This window comes from Mytilus edulis, chromosome 14 (assembly GCF_963676685.1).
Source record: "Mytilus edulis chromosome 14, xbMytEdul2.2, whole genome shotgun sequence".
NCBI classification, from domain to species: domain Eukaryota; kingdom Metazoa; phylum Mollusca; class Bivalvia; order Mytilida; family Mytilidae; genus Mytilus; species Mytilus edulis.
The window spans coordinates 38386800-38402305 of record NC_092357.1 but is presented as its reverse complement, the minus strand read 5'-3'; the positions used below and the strand labels follow the sequence as shown (position 1 = coordinate 38402305).

At 32.6% G+C, this 15506-nt stretch overlaps 1 protein-coding gene across 1 annotated transcript; it reads right to left on the bottom strand.

Moving 5' to 3' along the window:
* Positions 1-797: 797 nt before the first annotated feature.
* LOC139502440 (2',3'-cyclic-nucleotide 3'-phosphodiesterase-like) lies at positions 798-15375 on the bottom strand. The gene is made up of 6 exons (XM_071291916.1): positions 15267-15375; positions 10790-11659; positions 10046-10180; positions 7931-8076; positions 5680-5806; positions 798-1556 (listed from the first exon to the last, which is right to left on the bottom strand). Exons 2-6 carry the CDS (start codon positions 11616-11618, stop codon positions 979-981), a joined length of 1815 nt encoding a protein of 604 aa, XP_071148017.1. The 5' UTR covers positions 11619-11659; positions 15267-15375; the 3' UTR covers positions 798-978.
* Positions 15376-15506: the final 131 nt, after the last annotated feature.

Genomic DNA, 15506 nt, shown 5'->3' with positions numbered 1-15506 from the left:
TTCACATCATAATTAACATGATTAAAGTCGGTACTAACTTTCAAAATTATATAACAACAACTTCATAGTTTCTATCTAAAACAAAAACTTCAATTCGTAATTGGACAAACAATGTGATGAAAAAATAAGCAGATAAAACAGACAGACATTTGAATTTTATTGAGATTTCTTTAAGTGCTATTCAAGAGAATGGGAGGAATGTTGTTAAGACTCTGACCACCCAAACCCTTAAAATTCATTTTACCTAGAATTCTTGCAAAATTTCATGTTTTCAAATTGATTGAAGTGCCTACCACCCTCTCTATACCCCATCAATCCTCATATTTGCTGTGTAGACTTTCAGTAGTAACGTTCTTTTTTGTCCATGTCTTGTTCCTCAGCAAACACAAGGTATATAATTTATTTATTGTTTTGGACAACTGTTGAAGTTTTCACCATAAAACTTTGGACTCCTTCATGATATCTGCTTTTCAAACTTTCAGAACAAAAATTTTCTTTCCCCCCCCTACTAACCATGCTTATTCCACATAATCAAACAACAGTTATATTATTATAACTTATATAATTAATTCACTTTTTGGGAGAATTGTTTAAGTTGCCACCATAACCTCCCATTATCTGCTTTACAAACTTTCATGAGGAACTTTCTTTTTTGTCCATGTCTCATTCCAAATCAAACACCAGTTATACATGTATAATAAATTTAATCTTTTGGGAGAATTGGTAAAGTTACCACAATAAAACCTCCCCTAATCTGAATTTCAAATTTTCTGGACAAACATTATCTTCTCTCCACTTCTTATTCCACATAGAACAAAACGAGTGTATAACAAATTCATTTTTAGGGGGAATTGTTGAAGCTGCCACCATAAACAAAATGATAAAACCTCCTCTCATTTGATTTTCAAACTTTCAAGACAAACATGCTCTTTTCTCAAATTCTTATTCTAAATCAAACAACACCAGGTATAAAACAATTCATTTTTTGGGAGAATTGTTGAAGCTGCCTCCATAAAACCCTGTATATAAACCCTGAACAGTTATTGGACTATCAAGATTAACAATAAACAAATCTTTTCCTACATTCTGTATTGTCCCTAAGGCACACTTCTGTACAGTAATAGGGATATTTTCAAGTTTACTTTTCATTTCTGCATCTAAAATATCTAACAAATCCTCATTTGTTGTGACTGGGGGTATCCCTGGTACTGTTCCTATGGTAACATGTGCAGCTCTACCAAGTTCCAAAGAGACAGAGTTATGGTTCATAATTGTTCTCAGCATTATCTCCCTTTCTTTTTCCTGAGGTTTTTCATACAATTTTAAACATTGCTTTGACAACTGCACTTTGGCCCCTATTGTTCTTGGGGTGACTGTTATTCTTGTGATTTCAAGGTCATGCACTGACCCATATGACCTTTGAACTATGTCCATATTTGGATATGTATCACTGTTAGGAGCTGGATTTCTTCTTGTTCCCATGAACATTGCTGTGCAATGTAGAATTTTTGTTAAATTTAACTTGAAATTTTCATACATTTTCTGCTCTACTGTATCTAAAATAAATGATTTATAAAATTATGTTAATATATATGTAACACTCCCAAAGGTGTCCCTCCCCACAAACGTGTCCAATTCCCCCAAACATGTCTATTCTCCCCAAACGTGTCCGTAATATTTAATATTCCCCAAACGTGTCCGATTTCGTAACCCCTTAACGTGCCTGATAATTGTTATTCGCAAAAATGTGTCCATTATTACACGCCAGAACGTCCCGAGTCTTTTAGCGCTAATACATGCATGTCCCAAATCAATAATGTTTACGGCAATTCTGTGATAGGGGACACAGTTGATGAAGTGGTCATTTCTTAGCCATTAGCATAAAAAATATTGCAAATTTAATCTGTAACATATGAATTGACCTTTCACTGAAATTTATTATTGTCCAGTTGCAAGTATTTCAAGCTCATTTAGAGCAAACATGCACATTCCCGTTTGAATGGCTTTACACTAGTAATTTTGGGGCCCTTTATAGCTTGTTGTTCAGTGTGAGACATTGCTCCTTTTGAAGGCCGTACATTGAGCTATAATAGTTTACTTTTGTAAATTGTTATTTGGAAGGATAGTTGTTTCATTGGCACTCATACCACATATTCCTATATCTATCATGTCTATATAATTCTTGTACTGTTGAAGTAATCGTTTAATATGTAAATTATTTGTACTAGTAAACTCCAGTGATGCCTTTTATATAAATACAAATACTGCACTTTTTTTCAGCAGAATTGACTTCCTTTCTTTCAATATTTCTGATATTTTAAAAGGAGTAGGTCCGGTAAGGACCGATTTTGGCCTCAAATTTCAGATTTATCTGATGAATGATGTTGACCACTTTTTAAACACTTAAGTGTCTATTTCATTTGATTCAATTTATTTATTTGAAAGATTTTAACTAATTTAGTCATTAAAAACGCTCCGATTCAAGCTCAAATATGAAAAATCTACCAAATATGCCGAAAAATGTCACTTTTCAGATGGTTTTTGTCAAAAATGAAAGTGGCCGCATCCGTGTTCATCCTCAACCTTTATATATGTTATGTATTATCATCAAATACAACTTACATTTCAGTATTTTGGATGAACACGAATGCGGCCACTTTCGTTTTACACGGAAACCGTCTAAAACTTAATCAAAATGCTAGAATTGTGAACATTTCAGTAATTTAGCATGCCTTAATGGTGCTAGTACCCGATATATGTACATCGTATTGTCAAAAACAGCCCATATTTATGTAGCAGAAGCATTCTACTGTCCAATAAATAACTAAAAGTAAACATTTCAACAATTTTGTAAAACTGCTATATTTTGGGGCCAAAAAGGGGTCTTACTGGACCTACTCCTTTCTTAAAATGATAAACTGGTTATCAGGTTTTTCAATAAATTCTAGAAAGATATCATGTTACCAATAAATACATTTGTCATTTCTGGGCCTTTTATAGCTGACCTATGTGGTAAGGGCTAGCTCATTGTTAAATGCCGTACAGTGACCAATACTAGTAGCTGTCGGTTAATTTCTGTGTCATTTATACTGTAGATATTGGTAGGGTTCTTTTATCAAACAGAGAATTTAAGATTGGACAACGCGCAGAGAATGGGACATTCTCCCTAGATGAGGTCTGACTTAATATCTTCATGTATTTATGCTATAGACATGAAGGATAATTCCAGTAAAAAAATATGCACACAGATGATGATTTTGGGGATTGGGCACTTTTGGGTGTATTTAAAAAATGGACACCTTTGGGCATTTATACAAATGACAAGCTTTGGCGCTGATTTACAACTAGACATGTTTTGCAGTTCAGTGACATCGATGTAGACACATTTGGGCGAATCGGACACGTTTGGGGGGGAAGGACACGTTTCTGAGTGTTACATGTTTTCTAGAAAAAAAATGTATTTCACGAAAAACAAAAGACAAAACATTTATTTACCTTACGGCCTAGCCACAATCAGATGTTCATTTTATATTGGGTCTATGTTATAGGCTTCTAAAGACAAGAAGATACACTTAACATAAGTATTAAATCTTTTAGTTGAAGAAGAGGGTATAGGGCATCACAAAGAATATCAATTATCATGTATATGTGTGACCGTTTTGTAAAAAACCACTCAAAGACACGCTGAAAATGGGCAAAATTTCACGTTATGTTGTTTCATTTAAAATTACACTGATTTTATCAGTTGATAGTTAATAAGTGAACTTAATTTCACCTAAATTATTGGTTCACTGTTATAGACAATTTATTCATCTTTCTTTTGCTAGTTGTTGCAACGAAAAATCTTCAGTGGTTACAAAGTTATGATAAAAAGTGGAATACTATGCATGTGTTATGAAATTTTGTACTTTTGTTTTTAGCTTGCTCAGTGAAGTGATAAAAGAGAAAAATAAATCCAATTTATTCTATTATGTGTTTTGTTTTCTATTCTAGTATATAGGTTATCAAAAACTACCTCATATATCAATATTGCAGTACCCTAGCTGAAAATATTTGCCATCAAAGTTGGATATACAAATAAGGTGAGAAAATGTCTTGAACGTAGACATGCATTCCCTAGTAAACTGGAAGTGTAATAACATTAATGTTGCATTGCTAAGTTCCTACACTTTTGTAGATATGAAAACACTCCTAACATTTTTTTCTACCATACTGTAATAGAGGAAGAATATGAAAAAAATGTCAGAATGTCTTGTCAGTAGACATGGCTTTATATCAATATTGCTTGGCTTTATGGGTCTAAATTGTTCCTATGTGTTGTTTAAACTTAGAAATATCTTATTTTTAATCAAATAAATGGTAATTTAAGTGTTCTAATTTTTTGTAAAATTACTTAACAGGAGTGGATTTTAAAAAGTGGCAAATTATCAGTCATAAAAAGCATACCCTATTTTACTTCAATATGTTTATTCCAGTTACTGCATACCTTAAAAGATTAACTAAATCAAATGAAGAAAAAGTATTTCTCTCTCTCTGACTTTATCTTTTGCACATCAGTATTACCAGCAGATGAGGAAGTGTCTACGGACAAGACACTTGTACATAACAAGTATTAAATTCAATTATTTGTCTGCTTTTGAACTTAAATCTATTTAAAGCTAGGTGATGAAAGTTATTTGTACACATTAAAACTCAGTATTTTCAACATAGATATAGTCACAATTAATTCTAACAAATTATTTTCTCAACTGAAATTGTTAGGAGCCTGTAATTCAGTGGTTGTCGTTTGTTTATGTGTTACATATTTGTTTTTCGTTCATTTTTTTTAAAAACATAAATAAGGCCATTTTCTCGTTTGAATTGTTTTACATTGTCTAATCAGGGCCTTTTATAGCTGACTATGCGGTATGGGCTTTGCTCATTGTTGAAGGCCGTACAGTGACCTATAGTTGTTAATTTCTGTGTCATTTTGGTCTTTTGTGGATAGTTGTCTCATTGGCAATCATACCACATCTTCTTTATTATATTGTCCGTAAACATTACTGCAATGTATTTGTTACCAATTTCCTGAGTTCAATCTGATTTGATAGGTAAAATTTATGTTATTCTTTCAAGAGAACACATTCAACTATGTCAAAATTGAATTTTTATAATAGTTTGATTGTTTTAAACAGACAGATTTATGAATTTCAGTTAAACATGTTAAAAGAATGCGTCTTCATGTTGGCCTAATCAATAAATTATTGAGATATGTAAAGAATTATGGATACATTTTTATATTTTCCAAAATTAAAGACACAGCTTAAAATTTAATTGGTAACTTTTAATATTAACTTTCACAATCAACTTTTAAAGCATTTAATTAAATATCAATAAAATGTCTTGTCCGTAGACATTATCACAATATTAATTGTATTTGTTCCATTTTTCCTCGAAGTTCAGCATCATTTGATCACATTTTAACTATGTCAAAATTCGGGGGGTTGGGGTTGAAACCTCTCCTTTTTTTTGGCAGATCAATGCATTTGAATGGGGACATATAGTTGGAACCCCCGGGGTTTACCCCCCTCCTTTGTCCTGGGTTATAGGAACCCCCTTTTTCAAAATGGCTGGATACACCCCTGCTATATCAATCCATGTCGAGAAATTTATATCAGTGTTTAAATGCGTTTTTTTTACCTGCATGTGAAATGAGAAGTGGTCCTATCACCTGACCAACATTTTCTGTTACTTTTGGAGAGTTTGCTGTCATTGGATTTCTTATGAATTCTTCTAAGTTGTCTTTGAACTCTGTTAGTTCTATTATCTGAAATACCAAATGATGTAAATATTAGTAATTAAATGTCACTGTACCGCCTTCAACAATTTTTGTGAAAACTGGTATTTTCAATATGGGATTTTATATAACCCATGATTTATATTTGAGGGGGTTCGAAATACCATATGACACCAGCATAGAAAAATGTTAACATGGCAAAGCAATTCAAAAGAGAAAACCAGTGTGAATGTATTTTCTTATTAAGTCGATCTAGTGAGGTTCCAAAGGAAGCTTTTCTTTTGAAACATTTCTTTAATTAATAAAGTACAAATAAATGTTTGAAGATTTTAAACAAGCTGAAAATTTACAAATGTACCTGGTCTAAATTATTTGGGATATGTACAATTTTTCCAACTTACAATATGTTTTGGTTTTATAAAGATAAAATAGGTCAATATTTGGAAAGATACAAACTGCAAGTTGCAATCAATTATTTGCTTAAAGAGTAAACTTAAAAATAACATGGGGTATGATTGCCAATGAGACAACTCTCCACCAGAAACAAAACAACATGATGTTAAAAACTATAGGTAATCTTACGTCCTTCAACAAGTTTAAATTACTGAATCGAGTTCACATTTTTACCTTAGGCACACAGATTTTCTAAACCAACCAAACTGGGTTTCATGAAATTTTGAAATATTAAAATGTATAGATTTCAATGCTAAAAAATTGACAAATAAACTTAGGTTTATCAGGTTTTACTTGTACATAACATTATAACTAACATAAATGTTCAGGACCATATGACTATTTGGGCCATACGCGTATGGTCATGACCATATGGGTATATACTCATATGGTCTGACCATACGCGTATGGTACGACCGTACGCGTATGGTCGGGGTAATTAACATTCTATTTCAGTTTACTTTTAATACTTCTAAACTCTTCATATGGTATGACCATTCATTAAAAAGACGCTATCATATATGTAATTTTATTATTATATTGTAATAAAAAGATTAGCTAAATAAAAATTAAAAGTTTCACATAGTTGATTTTACTTACTTGTCAAAACTATAATAAACACACTTTATACCGATGGTCATTACCGACTTGTTATTATGTGAATGTAATATTTCAACTTAAAAAATAAATTCCAAAAATTTCTTAATGGACTGTTACACAAGACGTCACTGGAAAGTAACATAGTTAATTCAAGTTGCCATGTGAATATGGGGTATTGCAATCATGTTACGATATTTGAGATCTAGAGCTTCTTAAAAACACCATAGAAATATCGGAATGGCCCAAGACCTCGGTATCACTGTACGCAGCCACAAAAAGGCTTTTTACTCACAAACAAAAGGTATTAATGAAAAGGATCGTGCATAACCAAGACTTGCAAATGCAAATGCAAAAAAATTATGATACCATATGAAAGTAAAAACAAAAATATGTTTATGGTCCCGTTAATGACCAAACGAGTATTATACTCATATGGTCAGACCATATGAGTCTGACCATATGAGTATAAGCATATGTTCATGACCAAATACTCATATGGTCCGGAACCTAAACACATAAGTCATGAATATCAACTTATTCATTTTGGCAGTCCTCTAGGTTTTACTTGTAAGTAACATACTAACCTGAGCACATAAATCAGTAATGAGATTGGGATTTAATCTTCATTTTGCAGTCCTCTAGATTTGACCTGTACATGCTGTATGTAACATATACTAACCAGAACACATGAAGTCAGTTATGAGTATTAGATCTTCATTTTTAAGTCCTCTAGGTTTTACTTGCATGTAACATATTTACCTAACCACATAAGTCAGTTATGAGTACTGAATATTCATTTTAGCATGCAGTTCTCTAGGTTTTACATGAATACAACATACTAACCTGAACAAATAAATCAGGTATGTGTATTTAAAAATATTCATTTTTCATAGTCCTTTAGGTTTTAACAGAATACAACATAATAACTTACCTAAACACATAAATCATAACTAAATCTTCATTTTGGCAGTCTAACTTGCATGTAACGTATACACTATAATAACCTGAACACATAGGTCAAAAATATCAACTCATCTTTTTGGCAGTCCTCTAGTTTTACTTGCATCTATATATATATATATATATCTACAATATACTAACTTGAACACATAAATCAGTAATGAGTATTAAATCTTCATCAGAAATGTCCTTTCCCATTGAGTGCTTAGCTGTAAATTTCAGGTCATTCTCTTGTTTTCTCGGTAAAATGTTACTAAAATTTATACTGTTTGCATTTTTCCTGTGCCCTGTCAAAAATAAATTGATAATATGAGGTAGGCATTACCTGTGAAAGGGGAGGAAGGCAGTATGATTTTTTTTTTATTCAAACATATTTTAACTTCAAAATCTGCTAAAAAAGAAACGGAAATATCGTAATGTCTGATTTTGGTTCTGTTGTTAGGGATTTTACTTAAGACGTTATTTCAGTTATGATGTCATATTCAATGTAAACAAAGAAATGCTATTACAAGGACGTATAACTAATATACATCCTTGGCTATCATAAGGTAAATTTTTATCATATCAAAGAATTCTTAAAATTTAATTGGTATTGTGTTCCTTCCTATATTTTACTAGACTGATAAATATATATTTTTCATAAAGTCTAATGACAATTATACCTGAAAAAGGAAGTAGATTTCTGAGAAAATACAGGAATTTAAAAAAGTCTAAAAATAAAAAAGTTAAAGATTTTGATAGTAGAATGAAAATTTCGGAACTTTTTTTATTTTTAAATTGATTTTTCTACCGTAATAGGGGACTTCGTTCCCATATAAATCATGACAAAGGATTAAAGGATTAAAAAAAGCTGATCAATAAGACATGGCAGTGCATGGAGGGCCCCAATTTTAACCACCTTGACTACCCATGAGGATCTATTAGCAAGAGTGCTGAAATAATTAACTGGGGCTCTTTTAACAAATAACCTTACAACCAATATCTATGGTAACTAAATGATGTCAAGGTCAGATAAAGACAGAGAGACATCATAATAATATTATACAACACATACAGCTCTCTTGAACCTAATAAGGCTGACAGTATCTGAAAAAAAGATCTAATCACAAAATCCTGTATGTCTGAAGGAGTTAATCCTCTGTATGCTTTCTGAGAAACAGACCTAAATCACCATTATCTGTTTCACAGAGATATGTCTCGCTTTTTAGTATTTTAGGTAATGCAAATGTTGAAATTAAAATAGCAACACCTTTAAAACATTTAAGTTTTGCAAATGTTCAAAGTCAATGAACCATTACTGAAGGTACATGGCTAAACAATCTTTAAGGAAATGAGATGCACCAATGCTAATACAACTGCATACCAAATACCATTGACTTATCATAAGTAGTTCCCTTTAAACAAACCTAAACACAAACTAATACAGGTATGTAAACTAAGCAAAAATTTCAAAGTCAATAAACCATAAGGGGGCGGGGATCAAATAATCTCCATGGTATTTAGATGTGCCAATGCTAATACAACTGCATACCAAATCCCATTGACTAACCACTAGTGGTTCACCATAAACTAGATTTAATCACAAACTTATACATTATTGGCGCCGCTGCCGCCGCTGCTGTAGCATACCTATATATGTCTCACTTTTTGACCCTGTCAAGCGAAACAAAAACGACATGTTGACCAATATGACCAATGAACATGATGAACATTGAAAATGTGGTCAAGGTCAAATGAACCCTACAAAAGTGACAAGTTCCCTAAACAACTGTTTGCACAAAAATTAAATGCAGTTTACATTTGCTCAAAGGATCTCAGAAGAAGACCTTATCACAAAAAATTAATATTGACCAAATAATAATGAATAAGGTTAAGGTAGGTTTCACAAAGGTCACCATAAATCATTCTATACCATGCTCAAATAGTACAATTAAATTGACCTTTTGCTTATAACAATATAGGAAATCATCATGGTTATCATGTCATGATCATCATGGTCATGTGTATTATCATGTATTATGTTTAACAAACATCTTGAAATATTTACATTGTTCAGTGGTTGTTGATTAAAAAATGCTAAATAAAATTGAGAATGGAAATGGGGAATGTGCCAAAGAGACAACAACCCGACCATAGAAAAAACAACAGCAGAAGGTCACCAACAGGTCTGAAATAAAAGCCAAAGAGAAACAATTATTCAGGAACAGATTATTGTGTAATTGTTAACAAAGGCAACATAAAAAAAATCAAGATTACCTAACTGTTTTACTACTCTTGCATAAATCAAACTGTTTGGGACTAGTTTCTTCAGTTCTGGGAAATGCCAACCATACCATTCTGTGCACTTCAGCATACAGTCATCTAATTCTTTCTCTACAGCTTCTAATAGATCTGAAATCATATCAACCATGAATTTAAATTCTAAATAAAAGTTGGAACAATTACAATTTGTTTGTTCAATCATATATATTCCTAAAAGTTATTCTATTTTGTCATACCGGTAATGAATACATGTATCATGGATGAAAGACACAGCGATCCTATTCTAGATTGTGGTGGCATGTTAAGGTTTAGTCTATGAATTTATTTTGTTTTTTTGGACCATTATTCTGTGAAAGCCTCATTGAATTTTTGGAAAATTGTCCAAGAGCTTTAATTTAATCTTCATGATAGAAAGATGTATCTTTAGCAAAATTTGAAAATGTCTTTTTATAAATTTTAGCAATTTTTTAATGAATGGAGTGGATTTTTTTTCCAGTTTAATAGTCAACAGTTTAAATTTTAAGACACGATTAAATTTCATCTTTCTCAAAAGATTTCCAAATAAACATGATAAATGGACTTTTTTTGGCTGTAAATATTACACTTTTACACTGGCAGCAGCATTTGAAGGTACAAAAAATGTAAATATGCAGTGTTCTATGGAACAAATGTTTTAAAAGATCTCTATACAATTTACATACTTAATTCTTATAAAACACTTTAACATGTTAAACAAACCTGGTGACTTAAAAAGTAACAAATCCTTAAACTGGGGAAAAATTCTAAGGCACTCTTCCAAACTTTTTCTTCCTAATTGATATATCATATTAGACTGCTGTTCATCAATAAACCATCCATAATACAGTGGCACCACGTCTTCAAAACTTCGTAATTTTTGTCTTATAATATCTGCAGTGACCCCATGGCTGTTCAGTTCGGCTAACTTGTCGGCATCTTTACTCCACGGTGTTCTTGGTTGTACTACGACAACAGGATAATTGTTTGTGAAAGCCAGCGCCAAGTAACTTGACATTTCCCATCTTTTAACGTTTGTATTATCGATGACTATAACTGGTACACCATTCAAACATGCTTTTTTGGCTTTTTCACCACATTTTTCATGCGCAATTGATAAATTTGATTTGTCAAATCGGTATTCACCGTTTTTCATAAAATACTGATCGGCTGAACATATTCGACTATCTCTATACATATTACCGATCAATTTTACTAGTGTCGATTTCCCTGAACCAGAAACTCCCCTCATTATAAACATAGTTTTAGAGTGCTTAATGTGTGAAATAGTCAGCTCATCACACAGAAATGGAAAGTTCACAGTTTTGTCATTTCTATCCACGATAAAATCTGGTGGCCTCCCTTCCACTTCCACACTTACTGCTTTTATCACCATTTCCTCCACAATTTCTTTCCTTCCATCCAGTTCATCATCAAACTTGACATGTTTGCCATGTTTGATTTGTTTTAAATGCTGTTTACATGGTTTAAGTCTTATCCATTTTATTACTGTCTGAACAATGATATAGAGCTCATGGAATAAAACAATCATGGTACTGTCTTTGATGTTGTACAGTCTTGAATAAAACAAATCTGCAAAAATAAAAATGATGAATAATAAAGATAATAATGAAACCAAGTAAAAATCAATATGAAGAACAACAATTAACAAAAAGTTTTCTCTTAGAAATTTAACTCTACTTTTCAATTTATATGTTGTCTTTTTGTGCCCTGTCTGATCTGTCATTGCCTGTGTGTAATGGTGTTTGTGCATCTGGTCTTGTTTTATGCACTCTCATGGGGTCTCATTGGGGGGTTCCGATCCCGGATCCCGCTTACTGTTTTGTCAGATTCCCGTATCCCGCTTATACTATGTACGTAAGCAATTCTCATTTTTTTGTCATTTCCTGGGTCCTGCTAGACCTCATTTCCCGTTTTCCCGACACAATAATTTGACTTTCACGTGTCACGCTTACAAAAAATCGGCAATCCCGCGTCACGCTTAGACCCCAGTGAGACCCACTCTCATTACATATATGATTTTTTAAAGATTTTTATAGAATCTGTATCCTATGTTTATGTTGAACAGTTATGTTTGAGATGGGTTCAAAATCATTGCTGATCAACTTATTTTCCAAAGGTTATGCTCCATGGACATGTTGTAAAAAAAGTTATGTACATTTGTATGTAAGTGGTTCCTAGCCTATCATATGATAAAATTCAGAATGGAAAATCTGAAGTGGGGAATATGTCAAAGAGATAACAACCCAACAAAAGTGCAGATAACAGCCAAAGGCCACTATGAGCAAGGTCTTGGTAAATTTTAAAATTCAGAGCTCAGATTAATTATTTTTTTTTAAGAATTATTGTTATTATCCTTGGAAAAGTGAATTTTATAGTAGTGCTCAAGAAAGCCTGTATAAACCCCTACCACATCTACAACTGTACAGAGTCAGGTTATCTGGAAGTTATTATTTTAATCTCCTTTGTCATATTTGTTCGTACATAAAAGAAGTTTGGTTTTGGTGGTTCTGGTGTGGTTTTGTTGTACCATCAAATATTTTAAATAATTCCTTTTTAGATGTAATATTCTGCATCAATTGACCTTGCGAGGGATGTATAGCACTTCCATCCTTCCATCATCTTCTGTATTAATATATACAAAACTTTTAACCCTAATACATGTATGCTGTGTGTGTGTTGTCAAGCCATGTACATTTGATTTAATATGGTATAATGTATAATATATAGTACTACATGTATAGTTCTTTTACAATATATATATTGGAGTTGAAACAAAAAAATAATATATCATGAACATGTTGTATGTGGTCACTTCAATGGAATAAAGGGCATTAAATAACTGTAACAAACAGATCAGCTCATAATCAGCAGCATCCTCACAGAGATGGAATTAATTTACATGATGATGCAAAACTTTAAGAAGCTCAAATTTTTGCAGGGGAGGTAGACTTGCTACAATTCCCTTTCTATTATTTCTCTCTTACTAATTTACATGTTTACTGATAAGTGCCAGCCTACTGTTTGCCCTTGGAGATGTCAGTATAATTGTAATCTCCTAGTTATAGCAGTAAAATTATTAAAGGGGCAAAATTGAAAAAAAAAAAAGAAAAAAAATAATTAGGAAGGGACATGTAGCAAGTCTACAGGGGAGGTAATTTAGGGCCACTGAATTTTCCAATAAAATATATCCTATCAATGACATGTACATAATATATAGTTTTATCTTTTTTAATTCTAAATGCCCAATAGTCCTTTTCACAATTTCATCAGGATTAAACTACATTTCATAAGTCAGGCTATTTATGAACTTTGTTAGACCCAAAATAGGACAAAATAAGCGTGTAAACTATACTTGTGTAAACATGTTATAAGCTAGTCCCAATAATTATGACGTCTGGCAAGGCTATTTTAATTTTTTTCTTGGACACCTTCCTACTAGTAACATCCCAGAAAAAAAATTTAAAATAGCCTTGCCAGACATCACATTTATTTGGACCAGTTATAAGCATGATAATCCGACAGCCCGATAGTCCGACAGTCCTATAATCCGACAGCCCAATAGTCCGACAGTCCTATAATCCGACAGCCCGATAGTCCAACGCACGGTCACTAGTCTATGAAAAGTATGCCTATATAGACATGGAACGTTTGTAAATTGGTATATTTTTTCACACAAAAAATTAACAAATCAGTCAGTATGAGGTCTTGTACAGGACCGCAATAATCCCATACGAATCGGAACTGAATGGAATCTGTTCACCTTAAAACATGATCGCTCTCATTCAAATTCGCCCCTTTCACGTTCACACCCTACACGTTCATACCATAAGTCTGTTTGCACCCTATACGTTTACTTTAGTTTATTATGAAACAATGATAAACATATTTATAGCAATACTATTACTGCCCAATTAATATATTAACCAAAACTCGACATATAAGTGTCATCCTTTATCAGCAAAGAGTTCAGGTTTTGGCAATCAGTAAACCAAAAAAATACTAGATAGTACAGCGGTTTATATTGCCATACACGCTAGAGCAATGATAAGGTATTATAAATAGACGCAATTTAAGTTAAGATTTCATTCCAAATCATTAACTATGAAACCGTTCTGAAAGTGGTTTTGCATCTTGACTGAAATTTGAGATAATGACACTATTCCTATTTTATCAAAACTAATTGCTCGTTTTAGAAAACAAAAGAAAAGCAAAAAAAATATTGATACTTCTATGTTATTCTATCCGAAGTAGTCGTTTCATATCTTCGGGGCGATACCCCTCAGATATAAAAGCATACATCTAATACTTGTGACATATCACATTCAAACAGATTATACGTTACATCTTGGAACAGTATATTTAACAATATACAATGTATGTGCTCCTGGTTACATGCATGCGCTTGCGCATGTAAAAAATGTATGTAAACAGACATTCTCGTTATCAACATCGACATGATGATATAAGAAATCTTATATTAATTGTTCAAACAAGAAGGGGGGGGGGGGGGGGGGGGGGGTGGGAGGGGGGCAATACCTTTTTGTGTTAACTTGTTATGGCCCTTTTCAAGGTGTTGTTAACTGTTATCTGAGATCAATTTAAGCTGTTAACTGTTTTCAACCCACTTTGTTAACCGTTATCAGCATTTCTGCATTTTTGTTAACTGTTTTTGCCAAAATCGAGGTGTTGTTAACATGTTAACGGACCCCCTATTGCCCTTCCTCAAGAAGGGATTTAATTTATATCCCATTTCGATGCATTCCACTTTCAAAATTTTAAACACTGCTCGCGTTTCAGCAGTATGCGAATATGCTTTTAAGAAGACAATGACCCTTTGCAGCAGCACGGCTTCGTGTCGGACCATCGGATTGTCGGATTAACGGACTGTCAGACTATCGGACTGTCGGACTATCGGACTGTCGGACTACTAGACTGTCGGAAATTTTAAATCCCGAAATTCGAAAAAAGAATTCCCGGATCCCAAAAGGGTCAATCCCGAAATCCCAAGCTTAAAAACATCCAATCTCAAAGCCCTGATAAAGGTCCTATCCCCCTCACATATATAAAATCTATGACTATGGTTCATTCAGTTTTACTTCCTTATACTATCTAAAATAACAATTAAATTCCAGCTTAATGTTTGTGCCATCTTTTTATGGTTTTTTTAATTTATTACCTTGCTTTGTCTTCTATTATAAGAGTCAATATCTTTTCTTTTATTCTGTATTACAGCATGTGCGTGTTGTGACAACACAATGCAAGTTCTACTTTCACTTTGAGAAAATGATGTACACCACAGGAATAAAGACATAAATAATATAGTTAAAAACTCAATAAAATAAAATAAAATCTATCCTATTAAAAAATTTAGTATTTTTTGTTAAATGTTAACATTATTAGCATATTTATATTTGTT